General features: G+C 36.9%; 1 protein-coding gene across 45 annotated transcripts in view; it reads right to left on the bottom strand.

Annotated features, from left to right (window-relative positions):
- Positions 1-7,832: 7,832 nt before the first annotated feature.
- The window catches only part of PTPN20 (protein tyrosine phosphatase non-receptor type 20), a 91,660-nt gene continuing 76,112 nt past the window's right edge, over positions 7,833-23,380 (bottom strand). For 19 of the 45 annotated variants that reach the window (XM_030797911.1, XM_030797909.1, XM_030797905.1 and 16 more), the window contains 2 exons: positions 10,162-10,224; positions 7,835-9,468 (listed from right to left, as the gene is read on the bottom strand). In XM_030797911.1, the coding sequence (XP_030653771.1) occupies positions 9,403-9,468; positions 10,162-10,224 (129 nt within the window). In that variant the 3' untranslated portion in view covers positions 7,835-9,402. Of the gene's footprint in view, positions 9,571-10,161; positions 10,225-17,401; positions 17,618-20,390; positions 20,726-23,380 lie in introns of all 45 variants that reach the window. The other 26 variants (XM_030797895.1, XM_030797894.1, XM_030797892.1 and 23 more) reach the window with 6 other exon arrangements.

Consider the following 23,380-nt stretch of genomic DNA (forward strand, 5'->3'; position numbering starts at 1 on the left):
TCCAAAGAGGGAAAGAACAATCAAGGAAGCCATTCGAAGATAGTAGAAAAGAAAGCAACAGGCAGCTCAAGAATACGCAGTAGATGAAAACTACGGCTTCCACACAGGAAGAGCTAAAGGAGAGAGGCCCTCAAAAAAAGATAACAAGAAGAGTTTAAAAGTGAGTTGGCCATTTTAATGATATTGATTCTTCCAATTATGAGCATGAAATGTTCTTCCATTTGTTTGCATCATCTGTGATTTCTTTCAGCGTGTAATTAATTCTCCTTATAGAGATCTTTCACCTCCTTGGTTAGATGTATTCTTAGATATTTTTTGTGGCTGTTGTCAATAGGATTTTTTTCTTGATTTGACTCTCAGATTGAACATTATTGGTGTATGGAAATGCTACTGATTTTTGTACATTGATTTTGTCTGATGAAACTTTACAGAAGTTGTTTACCATTTCTAGGAGCCTTCTGGTGGGGTCTTTAGGGTTTTTTCTGTTTGTTTGTTTAGAATCGTATTATCTCTTTTTCTTGCCTGATTGCTCTGGCTAGGACTTCCAGGACTATGTTGAAGAGAAGTTAATGGGTTTGGGCATGAACAGTCACTTCCCAAAACAAGACACACATGCAACCAACAAACATATGAGAAAATGCTCCACATGACTAATCATCAGAGAAATGCAACCACAATGAGATACCATCTCACACCAATCAGAATGGCTATTATTAAAAAGTCAAAAAACAACAGATGCTGATGAGGCTGTGGAGAACAGGGAATGCTCATACATTATTGGTGGGAGTGTAAGTAGTTCAGCTACTGGAGAAAGCAGTTTGGATATTTCTCAAAGAACTTAAAACAGAGCTACCATTTAACCCAGCAATCCCATTACTGGGTATATATCCAAAGAAAAATAAATTATTCTATCAAAAAGACACATGCACTTGTATGTGCATCTCAGGACAATTTACAATAGTGAAGACATGGAATCAACCTGGGTTCCCATCAGTGGTAGATTGGATAAAGAAAATGCGGTACATATACACCAGGGAATACTACACAGCCATATAAAGAGAACGAAATCATGTCCTTTGCAGCAACATGGATGCAGCTGGATGCCATTATCCTAAATGAATTAATGCAGGAACAAAAAAAAAAAAACAAATACTGCATGTTCTCACTTATAAGTGGGAGCTAAATATTGGGTACTCATGGACATAAAGATGGAAACAATAAACATTGGGGACTCCTACAGTGGAGAGAGAGGGAGGGAGGAAAGAATTCAAAAATTACCTATTGAGTACTATGCTGATTACCTGGGTGGTAGGATCAGTCACATGCCAAACCTCAGCATCACGTAATATACCCATGTAACAAATCTGCACATGTATCCCCTGAATCTAAAATAAAAGTTGAAATTTTTTAAAAAAGAAAGAAATGACTTAGCATGTCAATGAAAGACTTTATATTAATGACAAACTCTAGTGGAATATATGCCTATTTTCTTCACTTTTACGTAATACAATTTAAAACTTTCAAAAATAAAAGATAAATGAGTTGACAACGGTGCTTGGGGAAAACAATTCTTGTTTCTTAATGCCCTCCAACCCAGCTCTTTTGCCTTCCAGCTGGCTAGTCATTAAACAGTTAAATGAAACAATAAAATGTGCTCACTCCCCTGTGTATAAGAATTATGTTTCCAATACAATAGATTCCTCCATAACAACATTGACTGTTAAGAGAAAGTAAGTGAAACAATGTCTACAAGCCCTCCAAGTGAGAAAAAAATGACACATAAATTTTATACAGAGCCCAAAGAACTTCAATTAATTGAAAGAATGCCAGAAATCAAGGACAGTGGAACTTGTGAGCCCATCTTGGAAAACCTTTTGGAGGATGAACTGTCATCAGCCAAGTTATGCATAATGAAATTTCTATATACTAGCTAAAGAGACAAAACAAATTTGTCACTACATTATGCTCTTTGGATATTTAATTCACCCCTCCTTATCCTTATATTCCTAATTTCATAACCAGAAGCTGAAGTGATGCCATTTTATCCATGTAAGTTCTTCTCCAGGCTCTTCAGGTGCTAATATGCTTAAATCTCTTCAAATATTTTATAGTGTTTGTTTTTGTCAACAATTGGAATATGACCATGTTCCTGCCTGTCCTACTTATTATACGGGTGTGTCAAAGGGCAAGTATGTCACAGGGCAAGTGGCATACTGCAAGGAGATACACACCTGCACGAATGTCCATGTATCTGGGTGTGGGCAACCAGAGTGCACATGAGCATGAGAAGGGCTACTTCTGTGACTTTCCTGAACCAATAGTCCCAGTAGAGCCAGGCTAGAGCAAAACCGCAGCCTCCAAACCCAGAGGTGCCTCCCCCAGCACTGATTTAGGAGCCCCCAGCCCATCTCCAAGTGTTGTGCGGCGCTCTGAAGTTCCTCCTCACCCCCTTGAGGCAGCTGCTCTGGGGGTCTCTGGACTCCTCAAACTCTGATTCCCCTGGCAGAACACCCTCCTGGCTGCAGGTATGGCTCCTGTCCCAGCCTCAAAGCAACAGCTTCCTGTGCTCTCATCATTACAGCGAAGAGCTGAGGGAGGGCTCTTTTCTTTTCATGGAAACCCCTGAGGAGCCCCCCCAACAACAGGATATCCCCAGGCTATCTGTTCTTATCATACTCATAATGCTTTGGCTTTGTCATGCCAGTTACCCAGCCTCAACTTTACATACTTTCCCTGAAGGTCTAAATCCAGACAAAAATATGAGCAACCCTTCTCAACACTTGGCCTCCCTAACATAATTACAAACCCCTTATTCACGGTCTTTGGCTCTGTCCAGAGCCTTGGCAGTCTCTTTATGCCTGGATGATTCTCCCACACAATATGTGACCTGAGAAGTCAGAAATGGCCACTGTGCTCTAATGTCATAGCAAGTGGCATGCCACCTAGCTCTGGGGGTGGCAGTTGGTGCCAGAGGCCCAGTCATTGTCTTCCCTAGAGGCCATAAGAACTCTCATAGAAATAAGTCGACCCCATAGGTATGCCAGCCCAGACATCCTGGTGAGGCCCCAGCATGCCCCAGTTCTCAACGGCAAGCAGCTCGGGAAGTACCGAAAGGACCCAGGCACCATTTAGTTTTGTAAGGCCATACAGTAAAGCTCAGGCTCTTGGAAAGCCAGCCTCTTTGATTCAGTCCTTTGTTGCTATTCGCTTTAATGTTTACCTCACTTTCTGCTTCATGCAGCCAGAATTACTGGTAAATAAGCCCTTCAGCAACTGTAGAGTCTTGTGCCCTGCTGGAGATGTATATGCTTGGAGAATGAAATACTGTGAAAATATACATTTCAGTTTGGACTGTGAAGTGCCTTCTACACATCTGATTTGTAAGAGAGATGGTTCTGATCACTAACATCTCAGTGGTGATCCTGAGGAGAAAGGCTTGACAGAATTTTAAAGGTGCTCTATGGAGTATAATTAACCAAATCTGCTCCCCCTCCATATCTGAAAAAGAATTCTGGCACTGTTACTAGTGAGGAAGATAGGTTCTTTTGCATAAAGGGATGTTTAGTTGTTTCCCTGGGGTTATTATCTCCAAGCCTGGCTGTGTGGTGGACTCGGTTTCCCCAGTTGCATTCCAATCCATTCTTCAGGCCAGTCCAAGACAGTACTTGACTTGTAGGAGAGAAACAGTGTTTTACCATAAAATGTGCTTCTGTTGTAAGTTTGCTGTAGCTATGCCCTAGCAGATTAAGGTAATTCCCTTCTATTCCAAGTTTACTAAAATTTTTTATTTTTAAAATATAGAATGGATATCAAATTTGATTAGATTTTTTTTTCTGCATCTATTGAGGAATGGCTCTTGGGAGCAATATTTTCTGAGCTCTTGCATGTTGATTTCAATTTTCACCCTGTGTCAGTTTTTCTAGACATAACATATTTGGCTCATAAAAATCTTTCCTTAGACATCTTAACTATATTATTCCATCTTCTCTTGTATTAAAGCATTACTCTTAAAAATCTCATAATCATCTAATTTTCTTTTCCTCATATTCTTTTGCATAAATCCCCCCCCCATTTTCTTTCTTCAAACTGCAGCAATTTTACTTAGAAATTTATTAAACCTTGGTATTGGTCATACTAATTTGATGGTTTCAGGTACGTACTATGATATTTCAACATATAATTTTAAAAACAATTATTTCAGGAATATTTTCTTTCATTATTATTCTAAATATTTCTTGAATTAGTGAAATTGTTCTGAACCCTTGCTTTGGTTTTTCTTCTTTAAACTTTCTATTATCTATCTACTAGTCTTCTTTACCTATCATTGATTCTCGTTATGCTCTTAAATCCTGTTTTCTTTCTCCATTTTGTTTTGAAATTATTCCTCTTAAGCTTTCTATTTATTGTAAAGCATCAGTTATCAATTTTTTGTGTTCCTTCTAGTTTTTAGATTTTATTTCTAATTTTTGTTGCTAACTCTTTCTTGATTTTCATACTGCTTTACATTTTTCTACTTCTGATTTTTGTTGTTCCATCCTGTTTTATGCAATTTTCCTATTGTCTTTAAGCTCATTTTGAAATAGTAGGATATCGTTTTCTGTGACTTCCCAAGCTGCTCGCCCTTGAGAACTGTGTTTTGAGTGTATCTTTCCGGTGTACCTTCATTGTTTGTAAGGGATGCTATTCAGCTCCTCAGTCTTTTTTTTTTTCTTACGGTAACTTGTACAGGATTTTATCATAATATTTTCTAGTGCTTGTTTCCATGTGAATTTGGTTTTCCTGAACTAAACTTGACTTGGACAGACAGCTCTTATAAGTTCACTGAGCTTGCTTTCTGAGGTTTTCTGGCCCTATTCTCCTCAATCACTTTTATAGGACCTTCTCTTTTCTTCAGCCCATTCTCTCCTCAATTTTGATTTTAAGGTTACTCCTCAGTGTGACTCTGTTCTGGAAAGGAGCCTTGGCTGGTCACCTTTTAGAGCAAATAAGAGCTATATTGCTCTAACCCCTTCAGGCCCTACCATGTGCTCCTCGCACTTTTCACTTTGAAAGTGAGCAATGCCCATCCAGTTTCGACGCCATCCTCAGCTTAGCCCCACCACACCTTCTAGTAAATATCTGTTGGATCTTTAGGCTGTGTTCAGGTCTATCAGTTGGTAAATAAAACTGGTCCTTCACCACAGTTTGAGAAGCATTGCTGAAGGAATCAGCAGAGGGATAGATGAGTGTTAGAAGGCTTCATGGAAGAGAAAGTTCTTAGGCCAGCCCCTGGAGGGCAATCAGGGTCAAAGTGAATGTTGAAGTTCCCCAGTGCTCTGCCCTTGGCCTCCATCTCACTTTCTTTGTGGAGCTCATCCATTCCCATGCCCTCAAACATCACTTTCAAGGCAAGCATTCCTCCAGATCTGAGTTTTCAGCTCAGAAATCTTTTTTAACATGAAACTTGTAGAGACACTTGCATAGGTATAACGAATTCAGCATGAACCAAACAAGTGCATGACTTTCTCCCCAAGTTTTGTCAATGAATCTCAAAAGTTTTGTTGCGTTTTTATTTTCGTTCAGTTCCAAATATTTTGTAACTTCTAATTTTTTCTCTGACTCATAAGTTATTTAGAAGTATGCTGTTTAATTTCCAAATATTTTGGAATTTTAAAAATATCTTCACATTATTGATTTCTAGTTAATTCCATAAGCATACTTTATATAGTTACATTCCTCTGAAATATAGTGAGACTAATGACCCAAAATATAGTCTCTTTTGGTGAATGTTCTATGTCCACTTGAAAAGAATGTGTATTCTGCTGTAGTTTAGTGTTCTATAAGTATCAGTTAGGTCAAGCAGGTTGGCAGGGTTATTCAAATCTTTTACGTCTTATTTTCTGTTTACTTGTTCTATCAATTACTTAGAGACAAATGCTGAAACCTCAAACTCTAATTATGGATTTGCATATTTTTCCAGTCTGATCTTATCCATTTTTGTTTCATGTATTTGAAGCTCTGTATTTGAAATGCTATCCTTAGCATATAGTAAATTCACAAATATAAATGAGTCTGTAATGCTCAACTCTATTTTGTTCCATTTATCTATCTATATATCCATGTGCCAGAATCAGAGTGTTTTAATTACTGTGACTTTAGACAATACTTTGACTATTGCTAAGGCAAACCTTTTCCCTTTCCTCCAGTTAATTTTTCTTTCTCAAAAGTATCTTAGCTCTTTTCATACATTTACTGTTCATTTAAAATGTAAGCATCATCTGGGCATGTTCTTGTTAAGTTTAATCTTAAGTATTTCACATATTTTATAAAATATACATTTTATGTATGCCTGTTGCTCAGAGATATTTTTCCTGTTGAAGATACAGTACAGGGGTTGGCAAAATTTTTTTTTAAAGGGCCAGGTGGTAAAAATTGTAGGCTTTATAAGACATGTGATCTCTGCTGATACTATTCACACAGCCATTGCCATAATATAAAAGCAGCCATAGACAATATGTAAACAAATGGGCATAAAACTTTATTTACAAAAAAAGGCAAGAAGTCAGATATGGCCTGTGGGCCATAGTTTGCTGGTTGTAGATAAGGAGACAGACTAATAGATATAGAGAAAGATTAATTTTTACATAGTTATCTTGTATCTTAACTTCATAATAAGTTTGCTAATACTATTTTTGAGTTGAGTCTATTATTTCTATGTGAACAACATACGAACAAAAGATCATTTTGTTCTAGCTTTCTAATATTTACAGCAGTTATTCCACTTTCGTAGTCTTACTGCATTGGCTAGATAACTCTGGAGCAATGCTCAGCTACTGTGCTAACAGGAGGTATTGTTTTGTTAATTGGGGGGGCTCTATTTTTTCACCTACAAATTTGATGTTGCTGTTGGTTTCTAAAAAATGTTCTTTATCACGTTCAGGTTTCAGATATGATGTTTGTATTCAATCTTTTAAGATCCCTTCTAATTCAAATTGTTTAATTATGAAGTAATTACCGGTTTTTGATTGAGGCTATAGACAAATGGGTGTTCCAGTGAGCAATCCATCACCCCCATTGAATACCAATGACTTGTTTTTACTTAATAGAGACCTTCTGAATCTTCTTGTTCAATTACGTGAACCTCAAGACAACATAGAAGAAAACGAATTCTTCCCAGGAATTAGAAAAAAATTAAGTAGGAAATAAAAGTTTTTTGTTTTAGACTTTTTAAAGGTGTTTTCCTTTGAGGTTTTTCAATAAAAATAAATCACTAAAATAACTTTTGAGTGCTAAAGGTAAACTTGGCTGAAAATTCAATAATGTTCTAAGGAGATTGGGGGTAAAAGGTCCAAAGGAAGATAAATTACTAACTCTAATATGGAAGAAAAAAATCTAAGATGTTTATTTCTGAAAAGCTTTGGTCTAACATGTAAGCCTCAAGAACATACAACTTTAAAAATATGTATTTAAAATTGAAAGTCAATAAATGTATATATGCTTATATTTAAATATTTTAAAACTTCCTTTAAATTAGCATTCATATACTCACAAAGGTGTCAATGAGAATTTCATATTAATATTGCAGGCAGAAATTGATTCATTATTGATATAAAATTATTTCAATCAGTCAAAAGTTTTCACTTTGGCATTCACCTTCCAAGAATGAAGTGAAAACAAATGCAATTAGTATTTCCATATTCACTCCTTTAATTTCCCTGGAAAACTAAAAATTAGTCTAGCTGTAAAAATATGAGGCACACATTAAAGAAGAGACATGTTTAACATCAAGCATTGTGGAATTTTTCTTTACAAGACGATTTCAAGGCCCAGATAAATAAAAATACTTCAGGCAATACATAGTAAATATTTTATTTTAATAATAGCATAGAATTCTTCTGAAGAAAATTGTTATACATTATAGCTATTATTTTACAGTAACAGACAGAAAATGAAATTAGAGATACAAATATTAAAGGCCAATTATCAAAATGAAATTAACACAGATTATTATTCATATGAACAATGTAAACAGAATCATCTATTTGATTTAACATCAAATATATTTTTGGCATATAATTATTTTTACAATGAGAATTATTAATTATTCAACCAATTCAAATATACTCATTCAGCCAAAAGAACAAAATAAGCCTCTTAGAAATTCAAGATTTATAGATTGATATTAAACATTTTCTCAATACATAGAATATTCTGATCTCCACTGAGTTAAACTGTACAAACCCTCATATCTATTGTTTTATGGCTTATAATTAGGTATAGCTGGTCACCAGAACTCCTTGTCCAAAATATCACTATTAATTGTACGAGGCAAAGTTCTACAATAAAATTACTGTAATAATGGCCACAGCTTTTCAAAAACAGAATATGGAAGTTTCCATTTTCATGACTATGAATCTGGTTTTCCAAAATCTGGTTCCCAAATCCAGTTTCTAAATGTTTCAACAGAGGTGAGAAAGTAATGGAAATAAATGATTTAATGGAACTCTGGAAAAAAAACTGTCATAGATCTTAGTTTGAAAAATACATCAAACATGAGAGATACCATGAATGACTCAGAATTATATAATAATGCCTATATCAAACTTTATTAGTTAGCTAAAGGGCAAAGAGTTAGAGGCAAGTTAAATGTAATACTTGCTTTCAACAAAGCAGACTAAGTAATATGTTACGTGTTAGGGTGGGATAGGAAAGAACTCAGGCCTGGCAAAAATCTCCTCTTGGACTTTCTATATAAACACCTATTTTAGTTTTGGACTGTTCACCGAGAGGAGCTCTCCCTATCCATGAAATACTTCCCAGACCAACAGGTCTTGGTCTAGCTGCTGTAGGAAGGCAGCAGTGTGAAAATGTAGGAAATGGAAGCCAATTTGTGTCCAAAGTTAGTCCACCCTAACTGGACTCTTTTTAAACTGGGTTATTCAAATGCCAGCTAGAAGTACAGGCTCTAGCTAAAGAACATGAATAGGTATCTGTCTTAAAAATGCCTGGAAGAGGTCGTGATTATTGGCCTTATGTTCTCCCAGAATAAGAACTTATAAAATCCTGGAAATCCTCAGCTCTCTCCAGCCACCTTTCCAAATAAAATCTTAACGAATATATTTTAAATCCTTTATTGGGCTCTGTAATCCCTTCAACCAAATAGCCAAGCTGCAATCTTTTTATGTAACATCTGTTTCACTGGAAAATGTGGGAAGGTATTTTGATATTGTCTAGCAAGATCAATGAGTAAACACTGTTCACCCCAAGCCAAATGATGTTGCCCTTCAGGGAGCTTTTAGAAAGAAAATAAATTGATAAACCAAGAAAGCAGACTGTATGCATAGCAAAGCCCTTCAGCACAGTGCGAATATGTTCTTTATGAGGAGGCGCAAAGCCACTTGTGAGAGGCAACAGAAGTCTTTCTTAATCCAAAGTCAGAAGTTTCCGAAGAACTTCAAGCACAATATCGTAACAAAAGTGATACTGCTCCTATATACATATATATAAAAAACAACAGAACGTTAAGTAATTGAATATCAGAATCCACTTTCAGAAAACACATTTGTAATTTTCAGCCACACTGGAAAGTTCCTAAAAAGAGCAAACATTTAACTATAAACACTTAAGAACTTTATGCGAATACATTTTTAAAACTATGAGGAAGATAAATGATCAAAATATAGCTCTTGGCCTAGAACTAGTTACCTTAAGGCTTAACATAACTGTTTTTATTTTATCATTATCCATATTCTATTAATCTACTCTCCCAATGGCTACTAACAAATCTGTGACGTAAATGATGTCTTTTTATGACATCCCAATAACCTTGACAGTTTAGTGGCAAGTAAATATCTCAAACTGCTATCCAGAAATGTTTTAAAAATAACTTTAGATGTTACTTAAATAGCACGGCATTATGGACGAGGCATGTGTTTGGACACGAGGAGACCTCGACTTCAGGCTTGGCTCCTCCCCTTCTATCTGAGTGACCCCATGGAGCAGGCTTTATTGCTCTGAATTTGAAGTACTTGGTCAGGAATACCAGAGCACCAGAGCAAAACTAATGTCTACCACAAACAGTAGGAATTCAATGAGATTATGCCAATAAAAGAGCTTTATAAGTGGTAAAGTGTTATGCAATGTTAATCTTTATATTCATTATTCTTATAGGTGAAAACTTACCTTCGTTTGAACCATGCCAGAACGTTGTTCTCTCATTTGGGCCACTATATCCATGATGTTGAACTGTAATAAGATGACAGTAATTTTGTATGATCCACATAGGGGGAAAAACACAAATTCACAGATTGCCAAAAAGACTAAAAGAGATGTCAAGATTTAATCAGAAAGATCTCATTTTCACTCACAAGAAAATATACTATTTTTAACTTAGCCCAATGGATAAGGGAGACTATTTTAATAGGTTTTCAGGAGAAAGTAGGAAGCAATCATTCATAATAAGAAATGCTCTCCAAAATAAGTAATAAATTTGCCCTTGTGTGTCCCTGTTTGTTATCCAAAGGCAGAACTTAAAGCAGCACTGTAATTCTGGAAAGGCACAGAAGACTTTCTCTGGCCCCAACAATAGCATATCTGTTTCTTATATGAAGATCCCTGTCAACTCACACAGAGTCCCGGAGCAACAGTTGACCCAACACTAGATTCCAGACTGCGTGTGGACACCAGTACAGCTGGGTGTGGTCATTGAGTTGGTGCAGGCCTACAAAGGTCTGTTGCTGGTCCACAATGAGTCAAGAAACTGGGAGTAAGTGCTCAGAAACTCTTATGGCAATTTGATACTGGCACAGCACTGAGAAGTGTGCTCAGCTGAACAGGATATAGACCAGCTCAGGTGTTGCTGAACTTGCCTGGAGAGTCACATGTGGGACAAGCTGAGTATGAGTCGTTTCAGCAAGACATTGTGGACACATGTAAATTTTGTCAACTGTAACGCCAAAGCATATAAACATAGAAAACAATAAGCATTCCTTTATTTTCATAGCTTATCATTTTTATAATTAAAATTTTTAATTAACCCTTTTAAAAAACTTTTTGTTTTTTAGAGACGGGGTCTTGCTCTGTTGTCTCGGCTGCTGGAGTACAGTGGTGTCATCATATTTCACTGCAATCTCAAACTACAGTCCTCCCTCCTCAACCTCCTGAGTAGCAAGAACTATAGGTGCGTGCCACCATGCCCAGCTAACTTTTTTACTTTTATTTTTGTAGAGATGGGGTGTCACTATGTTGCCCAGGCTGGTTCCAAACTCCTGGCCTAAAGTGATCCTCAGCCTTGGCCTCCTAAGGTGCTGGGATTATAGGCATCAGCCACCATGTCTGCCATAAAAAACATTTTATTTTATAATATAGATATGCAGGAAGTTGTACAGGGTGGCCCTGTGTATCTTTCACCCAGTTTCCCAGATGGTGTCATCTTGTTTAACCAGATATAATATCAAAACCAGGAAACTGACATTGGGACAATCCACAAAGCTTAATTCAGATTTCACCAGTTTTACATGCAACTGTTAGTGAGTGTGTGTGTGTGTATGTGTGCATGTGTGCACGCACACAGCTCCATGCAATTGTATCATATGTGAAGATCCATGTAACTATAACCACAGTTCAGATACAGAGCTGTTCCACCACAAGACTTCCTCCTGCTATGCGTATAGAGTCACACTCACCCACCCCAGTCTCTAACCCTTGGCAAATAGTAATCTGTTCTCCTTCTCTATGCTTTTGCTATTTCAAGAAGAAATAGCAAAATTCACTATATGAATAAAATCTCACAATAGCTAACCTTTTGTGATTGAGTTTTTTCCCACCCGGAATAACTTGGAGATCCATCCAAGTTGTTGGTGTAACAATAGTTTGCTTCCTTTTATTGCTAAATAATATCCCATGATGTGGATATGGGCCACTTTATTTAACCATCAATTTGTTGAAGGACATCTGGGTTGTTCTGGTTTTTGACTATTGTGAATATAATCTGCTATGAACATTTACATATAGGTTTCTGTATGAACATAAATTTTGATTAATCTGGGATAAATGCCCCAAGAGTGCTATTTCTGGGTTATATGTCAACTTTAGTTTAGCTAGGTCTTTTTTTTTTTTTTCCCAAGAAACTGCTCAATTGTTTTCCGCAGTGGCTGGTACCAGTCTACATTCCCAATGTCTCATACATATGGGTAATGTATGAGCAATACAGTTTCTCCAAATCTTCACGTAATTCTCCAAATCCTCACCAGCATTTCTCCAAATCTTCATCAGCATGGGGTGCTGTCACTATTTTTACATAAGCCTTTCTGATAAGTGTATAATGCTACTCCATCCTGGTTTTAATTAGCATTCCCCCAAGGGCTAATGAAGCTGAGCGTCTTTTCACATACTTGTCATCTGTATATTCTCTTTGGTGAACTGTCTGTTCATGTCTTTTACCCATTTCTGTTTTTCATTTTTTAACTATTGATTTTTGAGGGTTCCTTATAAATTCTAGATCCAAGGCCTTTGTTGGATATGTGCCCTGCATATAGTTACTCTCTAGCTTGTTTTTTTTTTTTTTTAATCCTCTTCATTGGGTCTTTCACAAAACATAAAATTTTAGTTTGCTTTCCCTCTGAGATCAGTGATGGCAACAATGCCTGCTCTCACCACTCTTATTCAACATAGCACTTGACATTTTAGTACAGCAATAAGACCAGAAAATAAGTAAGATGTATACAGACCAAAAAGGAAGAGACAAATCTATATGCACATGGCATGACTGTCTATGTAGAACATACCAAAGAATCTAAAAAAAAAAAAAAACCTACAAAACCTCTAAAAGCTAATAAGTAAGTTCAACAAGATCACAGGGTACAAGATCAACAAATGAAAATCAATTAAATTTCTACATACTAGCAATGAATATGTGGAAACTGAAAGTACAAACACAATACCATTTACAATTGCTCCAAAGAAAATGAATAGGGTAAATTTAACAAAACATATACAAGATCTATACACTGAAAATGACAAAATGCTGATGAAAGAATTCAAAGAAGACCTAAATAAATAGAGATACTTACCATGTTCATGGATTGGAAGATTCAATACAGTAAAGATGTCAGCTCTCCAGTAAAGATGTGACTAAGAGTCTATTTGCTGGCCATTACTCTCAAGCACCATCTACTGGATTGAAGCCTAAATTAAACACCCAAAACTCTTCCAGTATACACTGCCTGTGAAATCCAGTGCCAGAATCTAGCCACAAGTATTAATAAATATCCCATACAGAGCGTTGGCCCTCTGAAAGCACCCAGAAATAAAGCCAACTGACTATACTCAGCTTACGCTACAGTCAAACCCTCAAGGGATATAAAGAATATAAAAACAAAAAGCATCATCGAAATGACAGTAAATTCAACAAGATAAAAGAACACCTGCCCCCTCAGAAGAGAAAGATTTAATGCAAGAACTTTGGCAATTCAAAAAGTCAGTGCCTCCTTATCTCCAAATAATTATACTAGCTCACCAGAAATTGTTCTTAACTAAATGGAGATGACTGAAATGACAAACATAGAACTCAGAATCTGGGTAGTAAGGAAGCTTAATGAGATTCAGGAGACAGCTGAAACCAATCCAAGGAATTCGGTGAAATGATCCAAGAGTTAAAAAGTTGACAAAGCCATTTTAAGAAACAAACAAACTGACCTTCTGGAATTGAAAAATTCACTATAGAAATTTCATAATACAGTTGGAAGCATTAACAACAGAATAGACCAAGATGAGGAAAGAAACTCAGAGGTCAAAGATTGGTCCTTCAAATCAATTCAGTCAGACAAAAATAAAGAAAAAAGAATTTCGGGCTGGGGGTGGTGGCTCATGCCTATGATCCCAGCACTTTGGGAGGCTGAGGTGGGAGGATCACTTGGGGCCAGGAGTTCGAGATCTGCCTGGCCAACATGGTGAAACCCCAACTCTACTAAAAATACAAAAACTAGTGAGGCATGGTGGCATGCGCCTGTACTCTCAGTTACACAGGAGGCTGAGGCATGAAAATTGCTTGAACCTGAGAGGTGGAGGATGTAGTGAGCTGAGATCACGCCACTGCACTCCAGCCTGGGTGACAGAGCAAGACTCTGTCTCAAAAAAAAAAAAAAATTGAAAATGAACAAAACCTCCAAGAAATAAGAGATTATGTAAAGAGATCAAACCTATGACTCACTGGCATTTCTGAAAGAGAAAGAGTAAACAATTTGGAAAACATATTGGAAAATATAGTGCACAAAACTACACAATTACTTGAAAATTAAACAACTTGCTCCTAAATGACTTTTAGGTAAACAAATGAATTCAGAAATCAAAAAAATTCTTTGAAATTAATGAAAACAGAGACAAAACAAATCAAAATCTTTGGGATGCAGCTAAAGCAGTGCTAAGAGTATAGTTTATAGTGCTAAATGTCTGCATCAAAGAAGTTAGGAAGATCTTAAATGAACAACCTGATGTCACACCTAGAGAAACTAGAAAAAAAGAACAAATCAATCCCAAACTAGCAGAAGAAAACAAATAACCAAAATCAGAGCAGCACTGAATGAAATTAAAATGGAAAAATGCATACAAAAGATCAACAAAACAATTTTTTTTTTTTTGAGATGGAGTCTCGCTCTGTCTCCCAGGCTGGAGTGCAGTGACCCAATCTCAGCTCACTGCAACCTCTACCTCTTGGGTTCAAGCAATTCTCCTGTCTCAGCTTCCCAAGTAGCTGGGACTGCAGGTGCATGCCACCACACCTAATTTTTGTACTTTTAGTAGAGATGGGGTTTCGCCATATTGGTCAGGTTGGTCTCGAACTCCTGACCTCAGGTGATCCACCCACCTCGGCCTCCCAAAGTGCTGGGATCACAGGCGTCAGCCACTGCGCCTGATCTGTTTTTTGAAAGAATAAACAAAATTGATAGACTGCTAGCTAAACAACAAAAAAAGAAAATCTAAGCCCAATCAGAAATGACAAAGATGACATTACAACTAATCCCACAGAAATATAAAAGATCCTCAGAGATTATTATAAATATCTATGCACACGAAAATTAGAAAATCTAGAAGAAATGAGTAAATTCCTGAAAACTCCCAAGATTGAACCAGGAAGAAATTACTGTTCAAGAAAACCTGAACAGACCAATAATGAATTCCAAAAGTGAATAAGTAATAAAAATCCTACCAACCAAAAAAAGCCCTGGACCAGACGGATTCACAGCTAAATTCTACCACATGTACAAAGAAGAACTGGTACCAATCCTACTGAAACCATTCCAAAAAATTCAAGGAGGAGGGACTCCTCCCTAACTCATTCTATGAAGCCATTATCATCTTGATACCAAAATCTGACAGAGACACAATGAAAAAAAAGTTCAAGCCAATATCCCTGATGAACATAGATGCAAAAAAAAAAATCCTCAACAAAGTACTGGCAAAACAAATGTAACAACACATCAAAAAGATAATGCACTATGACCAAGTGAGATTTATCCCCAGAATGCAAGTATAACTTGACATACGCAAATCAATAAATGTGATACATCACATCAACAGAATGAATGACAAAAACCATAGGAGAATCTTAATAGATGTGGAAGAAGCATTTGATAAAATTCAACATACTTTCACGATAAAAAAAAAACTCTCAACAAATGAGGCATAGAAGGAACATATCTAAACACAATAAAGATGATATATGACAAACACACAGCTAAGATCATACTGAATGGAGAAAAGCTCAAAGCCTTTCTTCTAAGAACTGGAAAACAAGTCAAGAATGCCCACTTTTACAATTCTTATTCAGTATGATGTTGGATGTCCTAGCCATTGCCATTAGTCAAGAGAAAGAAATAAGGGGCATCCAAATTGGTAAAAGGGAAATTAAATTGTCCTTCCTTGCATGTAACATGACTATATATTCATATATATATATATATATACCCCAAAACTAATGACTCTACCAAAACACTCTAAGAACCAATAAACTAATTCAGTACAGTTGCAGGATACAAAGTCGACATACAAAAATCAGTGATATTTCTAGACGTCAATAACAAACTAGCTGAAAGGAAATAAAGAAGGTGATCTTATTTACAATAGCTTTAAAAAAAACACCTAGGATAAATTTAACCAAAAAAGTTTAAGACCTCTATGAGGAAAACTATAAAACACTGATGAAAGAAACAAAGAGGACAGAAACAAATGGAAATAATCCTATGCTAATGAATTGAAAAATGGAATACTATGCAGCCATAAAATGAGTGACATCCTGTCATTCACAGCAATATGGACACGTCTGGAGAACATTGTATTAAGCAAAACAAGGCAGGCACAGAAAGATAAATACTGCATGTTCTCATTTATATATGAAAGCTAAAAAATCGAGCTCATGGAAGCCGAGAGTAGAACTGTGGGTATTAAAGATGATGAGGAAAGGTTGGCTAACAAATATAAAATTACAGCTAGATAGGAGGAATGAGCTCTGGTGTTCTGCACCACTGTAGGGCAAATATGGTTAACTATAATTTATTGTATATATTTAAAGAGCTAGGAGAGAAGATTTTTGATGTTCACAACACAAAGAAATGATAAATGCTTGAGGTGATGGATATGTTACCTACCTTGATCTGATCACTACACATTATATACAGGTACCTAAATATCACTCTCTGTACCCCACAAATATGTACAATTATTACATGCCAACTAAAAATAAAAGGAAAAACAACACAGATGGAATCATTTTAACAAATAAAACTTGAGAATAAAAATAATCATAAAGGAAATATTGTAATCATCACATCTGATTCCTGTGTCTATCTCTTAGCTGGTTCCAAATTAAAAAGAAAAGTAAAGGACTGTGAATTATTGACTCAAACAATTATATTATTATATTTATTTTGCAAATGAGAAAACTAGATTTGAGGGAGGATGAGCAATTTACCCAAAGTCACCAAAATCTAAAGTATGTGGCAAAACAGGCAGTCAAACAGGGACCCCTCATTAACTCAGAAGTATACATTTTTTTCTCACATTCTTATGTGTGCTTGTCACTTATATTCATTAAAAATGGCACATTCCATCAACATTCTCTAGTAAGAGTCTAAACACCCTGTGTAAGATACAGGGAAGGAAAAGGAAATGGAACTCACATTTTCTGTGTATCTATTATGTTCCTGACACTGTCCTAAGCCATTATTTACATTACATACTTTAATCCTCACAAACACCCCCAGGAACCTGCAGCAAGTTCAGTGAGAATCAGGTATCCAAAGCTCATATGCTTTTAATTTACTAGGTTGCTTTTGAAGACCAAATATTAGTCTTCCAAACGATCAGGCTGTTAAATGTAGTGTGTTTACCAACAGCATCAGTTTATCTGCTTGATTCACACACTTACTGAACAGTTCTTTACGATGGCACAGAACACGACATCCACACATAGGAACACCCCTGTCCGGCCTATGCCGGCACTGCAGTGAACAACCATGGGTCCTGTAAGGTGGCTCTTCCTTGCATAACGAATATATTTTATGAAGCTATCTGCTGAGGCAGGAGTGCCATGGTCTGGCCACTTGGTGAACTGCAACTGTTTTACAGAATGACTAGTTCCCGTCTGTTAGAGAAAGAAACAGAGCGAGAAAGATATTTATTGATTTCTTATATTAGAGACCTCACACCAACTTCTAATATTCAAATGATAATAATAATGGCTATATGGTATTACCTTGGTATTATATAGAACTTTCAAAAAGTACTCAAACCTCTTTTTGATGTTTATAAGAATTCTGGAAGTTGCTAGGAAGAGAGGTTTTCTCCATTTTACAAAGGAGAGCACAGTAACAACAATAAAAATACCAGTATTAACAGGTAACAAAAATTAAGCACTTGCTGTGTGGCAGGTCCTATGCTAGGGGCTTCACATGAATTCTCTCCTTTAATCTTCACATCAACCATGTGAGGTAGGCACCATTTTATCTCCATTTTACAGATGAAAATTTAAGGATGAGGGGGACGAGAGATGTATGCTAGGTCAGAAGGTTCACACGTTTGGAGCTAGAACTGTAATGTAGGTGTCTTGAATTCTAATCTAACATCATTCTTCTGTACCATGAGGCTGCAGGAAAACCAAGATTTCAAAATGCTTAGAGTGAGAGATGGACTGTGTCATGTTAGGAATAAGACCAAAAGGCAATGTATCTTAGTTTAGAAATGACATATGAAATTTAATTAAGACATATAGGTGTCTGACAAGAGAGGCACCAATCTCTTCCAGCGATGAAGATAGGGTAGTCAATGACCATGAGAGTAGATTGTGGGTCCCACTATTGTGCTGAGCCCCCTTGAAGTGGAGTCATGAAACTCTTACCAGCATTGTCAGATAAAGCACTTTGAATTTACCTATATCTCATCCAAAGGGATCATGACCCTTTCCTCAGTGTGGGGCCCTTATTTTACCACACATGGGACCCTAATGGAAGAACTCAAAATGAGTTTCTCACTTCTCCTCTGCTTCTCCCAAATGCACCTCTTTTTCCTAAGCTTCCTCAATAAAGATGCTAGTGCTCAGAGCTCTATTCTAATCCACAGTGTTGACTGAAATTTGTGATAGTTAATTTTATGTGTCAACTTAGTTGAGCCCTGGTATCCAGATACTAGGCCAAATATTATTTTGTGTCTCTGTGAAGGTATTTTTTAGGTGAGATTAACATTTAAATTGGTAGAATTTGAGTAAAGCAGGTTATTCTCCATAAAGTGGGTTGGTTTCATCTAATCAGCTGAAGGCCTTAAGAGAACAAAAACTAACCTCCCATGAGCAAGAAGGAATTCTACCAGCAGATTGCTTTTGGACTCAAACTGCAATTCTTCTCTGGGTCTTCAGCCTACTTTCCCACCCTGCAGATTTGCCAACCCTCCACAATCACTTGAACCAACTCCTTAAAATTAATCTCTCTCTCTGGATCAGTCCCATAGCCTGTATTCAGGGATCTCAATGTTATACTGCTAGAAAAAAATACATAATCACATATTTTGTTGCTACTGCAAATGTATGGGTCAAACCTCAGCATCACTCAGCAACCCTTTTCCTGGTGATTGTGCTCCAATCAACTTCTTTGGTGATGACTCCAAAACTCACCATTCTCTACAAGTTTCCTGTTCAACTCCTATTCCCTTCACTCCTGTTAACACATGTATCACCTACCTGCCAACTGAATCCACTAGAGCAATCTAACTCATTGCTTTCTCCTATAGACCATTCCTTTTCTGTTTTCTATTAGACCAAGAAATCCATGAATTATTCTAGACCAATGCTTCTCAACAGAACTTTCTATACTGAAGCAAATGTCTTAAATAGTGGCAATATAGTAGCCACTATCAACATGTGACTAATAAGCCCTAGAAATGTGGCTACTGCAGGTGAGGAACTCAATTTGGTTATTTTACATAAATTTAAATAACTTAAATTTAAACTTAAATATCCACATGTGGTTACTGTATTGAACATATTTTCAACCCCTCCTCTGTTACTTATAAATCATAAGTCATAAGTGACGTATAAGTCTCCCAATTTTATCTGCAAAACACTTGCGTCTGTGCTTTCTACCCCCATGCCAACAGCCGTAGTTGATCATGTCACTTACTAAAAGTCTTCAATGTCTCCCAGTTATCTTCATAATAAAGTTCATGCTACTTAGCTGAAATTTAAGACATTTCACATTCTAGCTGGGCCCTGTTTACTTTTGATAACCTCATCTCATCTTTTATTACTCCCTGGCACTGAACTTTTACATTTCAGAAACACTTAACTACTTATATTTGTCTCTACACACACCTTATGCTATTTTATATTTTGATCATCTACTTTCTCCCTCCATCTTTCTCATTTGCATAATTCTCAAAACAAATGCCACCTCCTCCAGTAAACCTGTCTCAAAACCCCAAGTAAAGCTAAGTATTTACCTTCTGAGCCCCAAAGTGCCCAAGACAGATCTCAACATTATCATTGAACACGGTAAGTTAGGTATCTATCAGTGAGTGTACCAACCTCTCCACTACTCGGTAAGTACTGATAGTGCCTGGCCCAGTGATTACCATACCTTAAGGACTCAATACGTATCTGCCACACTTGGCAGAGGCAGGTATAACCCAGAATCAGACAACTTCAACAGTCACTCTCCCTGCCCCACCTCTCTTTTCCAATTTTTTCTTCCCCACAGAATCTGGTTAAGGAGAAGTAGAAGTGGTGGTGGCTTCTGGTACCAGGGACAAGTAAAAAGTTACTTAAGAAGTATCATCGATCTATTTTCCATCCTACTCCTAACTTCTAGTTCTAAGACATCTGCTTATGTGGTGAAACATATATCTAATACTGATGTTTAAAAACTTACGGACTTCTCCACAACTTGAAACATTCGAATGATGAAATATTGAAGTATCTGGTAGTTCTCCAGGAATACACGGAAGTGTTTCAATTCCAACGGCTTCTTCGGAGAAATGGGCCAGTAATGGTAGCATTTGATAATTCCACCTTCTATCTCTCTGGTTATCATGGCAATAACATTAGAATTATTTTCCAACACCATTTGCCAAAAGTCATCTATGGTGCTCAGCAGTGGTCCTTGAGTAGCGATATAAAAATACTCTTCTCCACAATTGACTATTCTAATATAACTAGCATTGATGTAGTCCTTGCTTTTTCCAAGAGGAACGCGTGTTGAATCATCTATTACAGAAACAGAAACATCTGGTAGATAAAGGTTGGAGATACATCACACCCAGACTTCACGAAAGGATTTCACACACGTAAATCCATATATCTCTTTGACCAATACAGAAGATGGCCTAGGAGTTTCTTTTCAAAAGGGTTGAATCCACGAGTTTAAATTATTTCCTCCCTGAAAACTATTGGCATGACCTAAGAAATATACAATTATGTGATGTTTATTTTCCAGATCAGTTTTTAATAAATACAGAATGATATCATTAGCATCCAGGTACTTTTGGAAATTTCTGCTGGAAGTGGCATGGGCAAGATTAAGTCAAGGGAAGTATCCTCTAGTTTGCGACTGAACACAACAGAGGAGAAACTCTTTGTGGGAGTAAATGAATGATATTCTCCTGTAAATCTGAAACCTGCAAACCCAGCGCAGCAGGGGCCAGGGGAAAAAAAATCTGATAGTTGACTGCAGACAAATTCTAGGATTAATGGAATTCCACCAGTGTCCCCAAACCAGACAGCTATATTTTATGTCCATTCTCAGCCTTCATCTGGTGATGGGACATGTTATTCAAAGCAAAGATATTGTGGCAAAAGGATGCTACCAAGAGGATTTGCTCCAAGTAATATGGGACTCATCTAACATGGACTGTTATAACAAACACAAGAGGGAAAACAAGCTATTTGGCCTACTAAGCTTCACTGCTCCAGGAGTTCCTTCTTCACCTGACACAGACATCTGAAGCTCTGGTTCCACCACCATCCCCACATTGAGAGCAGAAACACACACTGCAAAGGAGGCCCTTCTCTGCTATGCAGCTCTCTCACCAATAACCTCTCCTTACTACTCAGAATCACATGGACCACTTATCTAGTAAATATGCTGACAAGACCTGAACAGGCATTTATATAATATCTGGCAGAACTCTTCTCAAATTTTAACATAGCACACAGAAACTTTCCCTTGTAAATATGAATGAACAGAAATAACAGCCAGGCGCGGTGGCTCACACCTATAATCCCAGCTACTCAGGAGGCTGAGGCAGGAGAATCACTTGAACCAGGGAGGCGGAGGCTGCAGTGATCTGAGACTGTGCCACTGTACTCCAGCCTGGGTGGCAGAATGAGTGAGACTCTATCTCAAAAAAACAAAAAAAATTGCTAGATATATAAAGATACCCAAGTATTTCAAAAAGGGAGCCCATTCTAAAAAATCACAACAAATATTCTCCTTTCTATAAAAGGTGATAACACCTTAAAAACTCCTATTTGTATATTAAATAAAATTCAAGAGAGCATTAATTATTTAAAACAATACTTTATATCTATGTTTACTAACAAATATGTTATATTACTAAATTATAAAAGCGATAACAATGGCTTTGTAGGGAGATCTTTCATCATATTTATGTAGATATATGATGATATATGTCATATAATAGTAATAAGCATGGCAAGTGTTCATCGTAATGTTAGCAGTAGTTATTACAGTATCTAAACCGTATAAATTACTTCAGAGTAAAAAAAGCATTTTTTAAATTTTGAAACGAGATTAAATACGTGAAAATTAAATAATCTAAAACAATAAAAGCTTGATTTCATACAAAAGTCACAATCATTCAACTCAAACTCCTAAAGCAGGAATTGAACAGAAAAACAAATTTATGTTTAGAAAACCGGCTTAAAAAATTTTCCCAAAACTCAGAAAAAAAAGATTAAAAAAACCTACAATAATGATTAAAATGCTAAAAGACGCAGCACATACAAGGGGAATATAAAAAAGGAATTTCAGAAACAAACTGTGGAATTCACTGCAGAAAAGAAATAATTCAAGTGATCATAGGAAAGCTCCCTAACAGAAGCAAAAGTACTAACAGAATGCAGTGAAACATGCATACCAGGTTCAAGCAGCATGATATGCTACCTGTATCACCTTGTGAACTCCAAAACAAACCTTTGAGGGAGGTGCTATTATATTCATACTTTTCAAATCAAGAATCTGTACAAAGTAACTTGTTCCATATTATGCAGCAATCTTCTAGACTCCACAGACTAGGTAAATCTAGACTCTGGTCCAAAAATAATTCCATGCTCTGTTGTCTATCAAGGAAGACTCAAGTTTGCAGACAGAAAGGCCTAAGTGTCAGACAACATTAATGAAGAGAGCCACTAAGACCCCTAGACCAGCAGAGCATAAGGCCACAGGAACAAGAAGCAAAAATTATGCTAATGGATGACTAGGGGTAAAGGCAACTGGTGCCACTCCCATTTCCACCCCTTGATTCTTGAATCCTGGCTGTGGTAGAAACAGCATCATATATTAGATGCTGACATGGGGCATATATAATCTCCTGAAGAACATTACCCCAGCCCTGTAAGGTACTGCCACCTAGCTTTCACTGTAATTGAGTCTTCAAAAGGCCATTCATCCATTCTATCAAGCCAGCTGCTTTGAGAGCATAAGGAATATGGTAACATAGTGGCAGTGAGGCCATTGCCACAAGGTATTTGCCACAAAGTGAGTTCCTTGATTACAGCAATGCTGTATGGAATACCATGATGGTGGATAAGGCATTCTGTAGGTCCACAGATGGTAAATTGGTGGGAGCACTGTGTGCAGGGAAGGCAAATCCATACCCAGAGTTACTGTCTATTCTAGTA

This window comes from Nomascus leucogenys, chromosome 18 (genome assembly GCF_006542625.1).
Source record: "Nomascus leucogenys isolate Asia chromosome 18, Asia_NLE_v1, whole genome shotgun sequence".
Classification (NCBI taxonomy): domain Eukaryota; kingdom Metazoa; phylum Chordata; class Mammalia; order Primates; family Hylobatidae; genus Nomascus; species Nomascus leucogenys.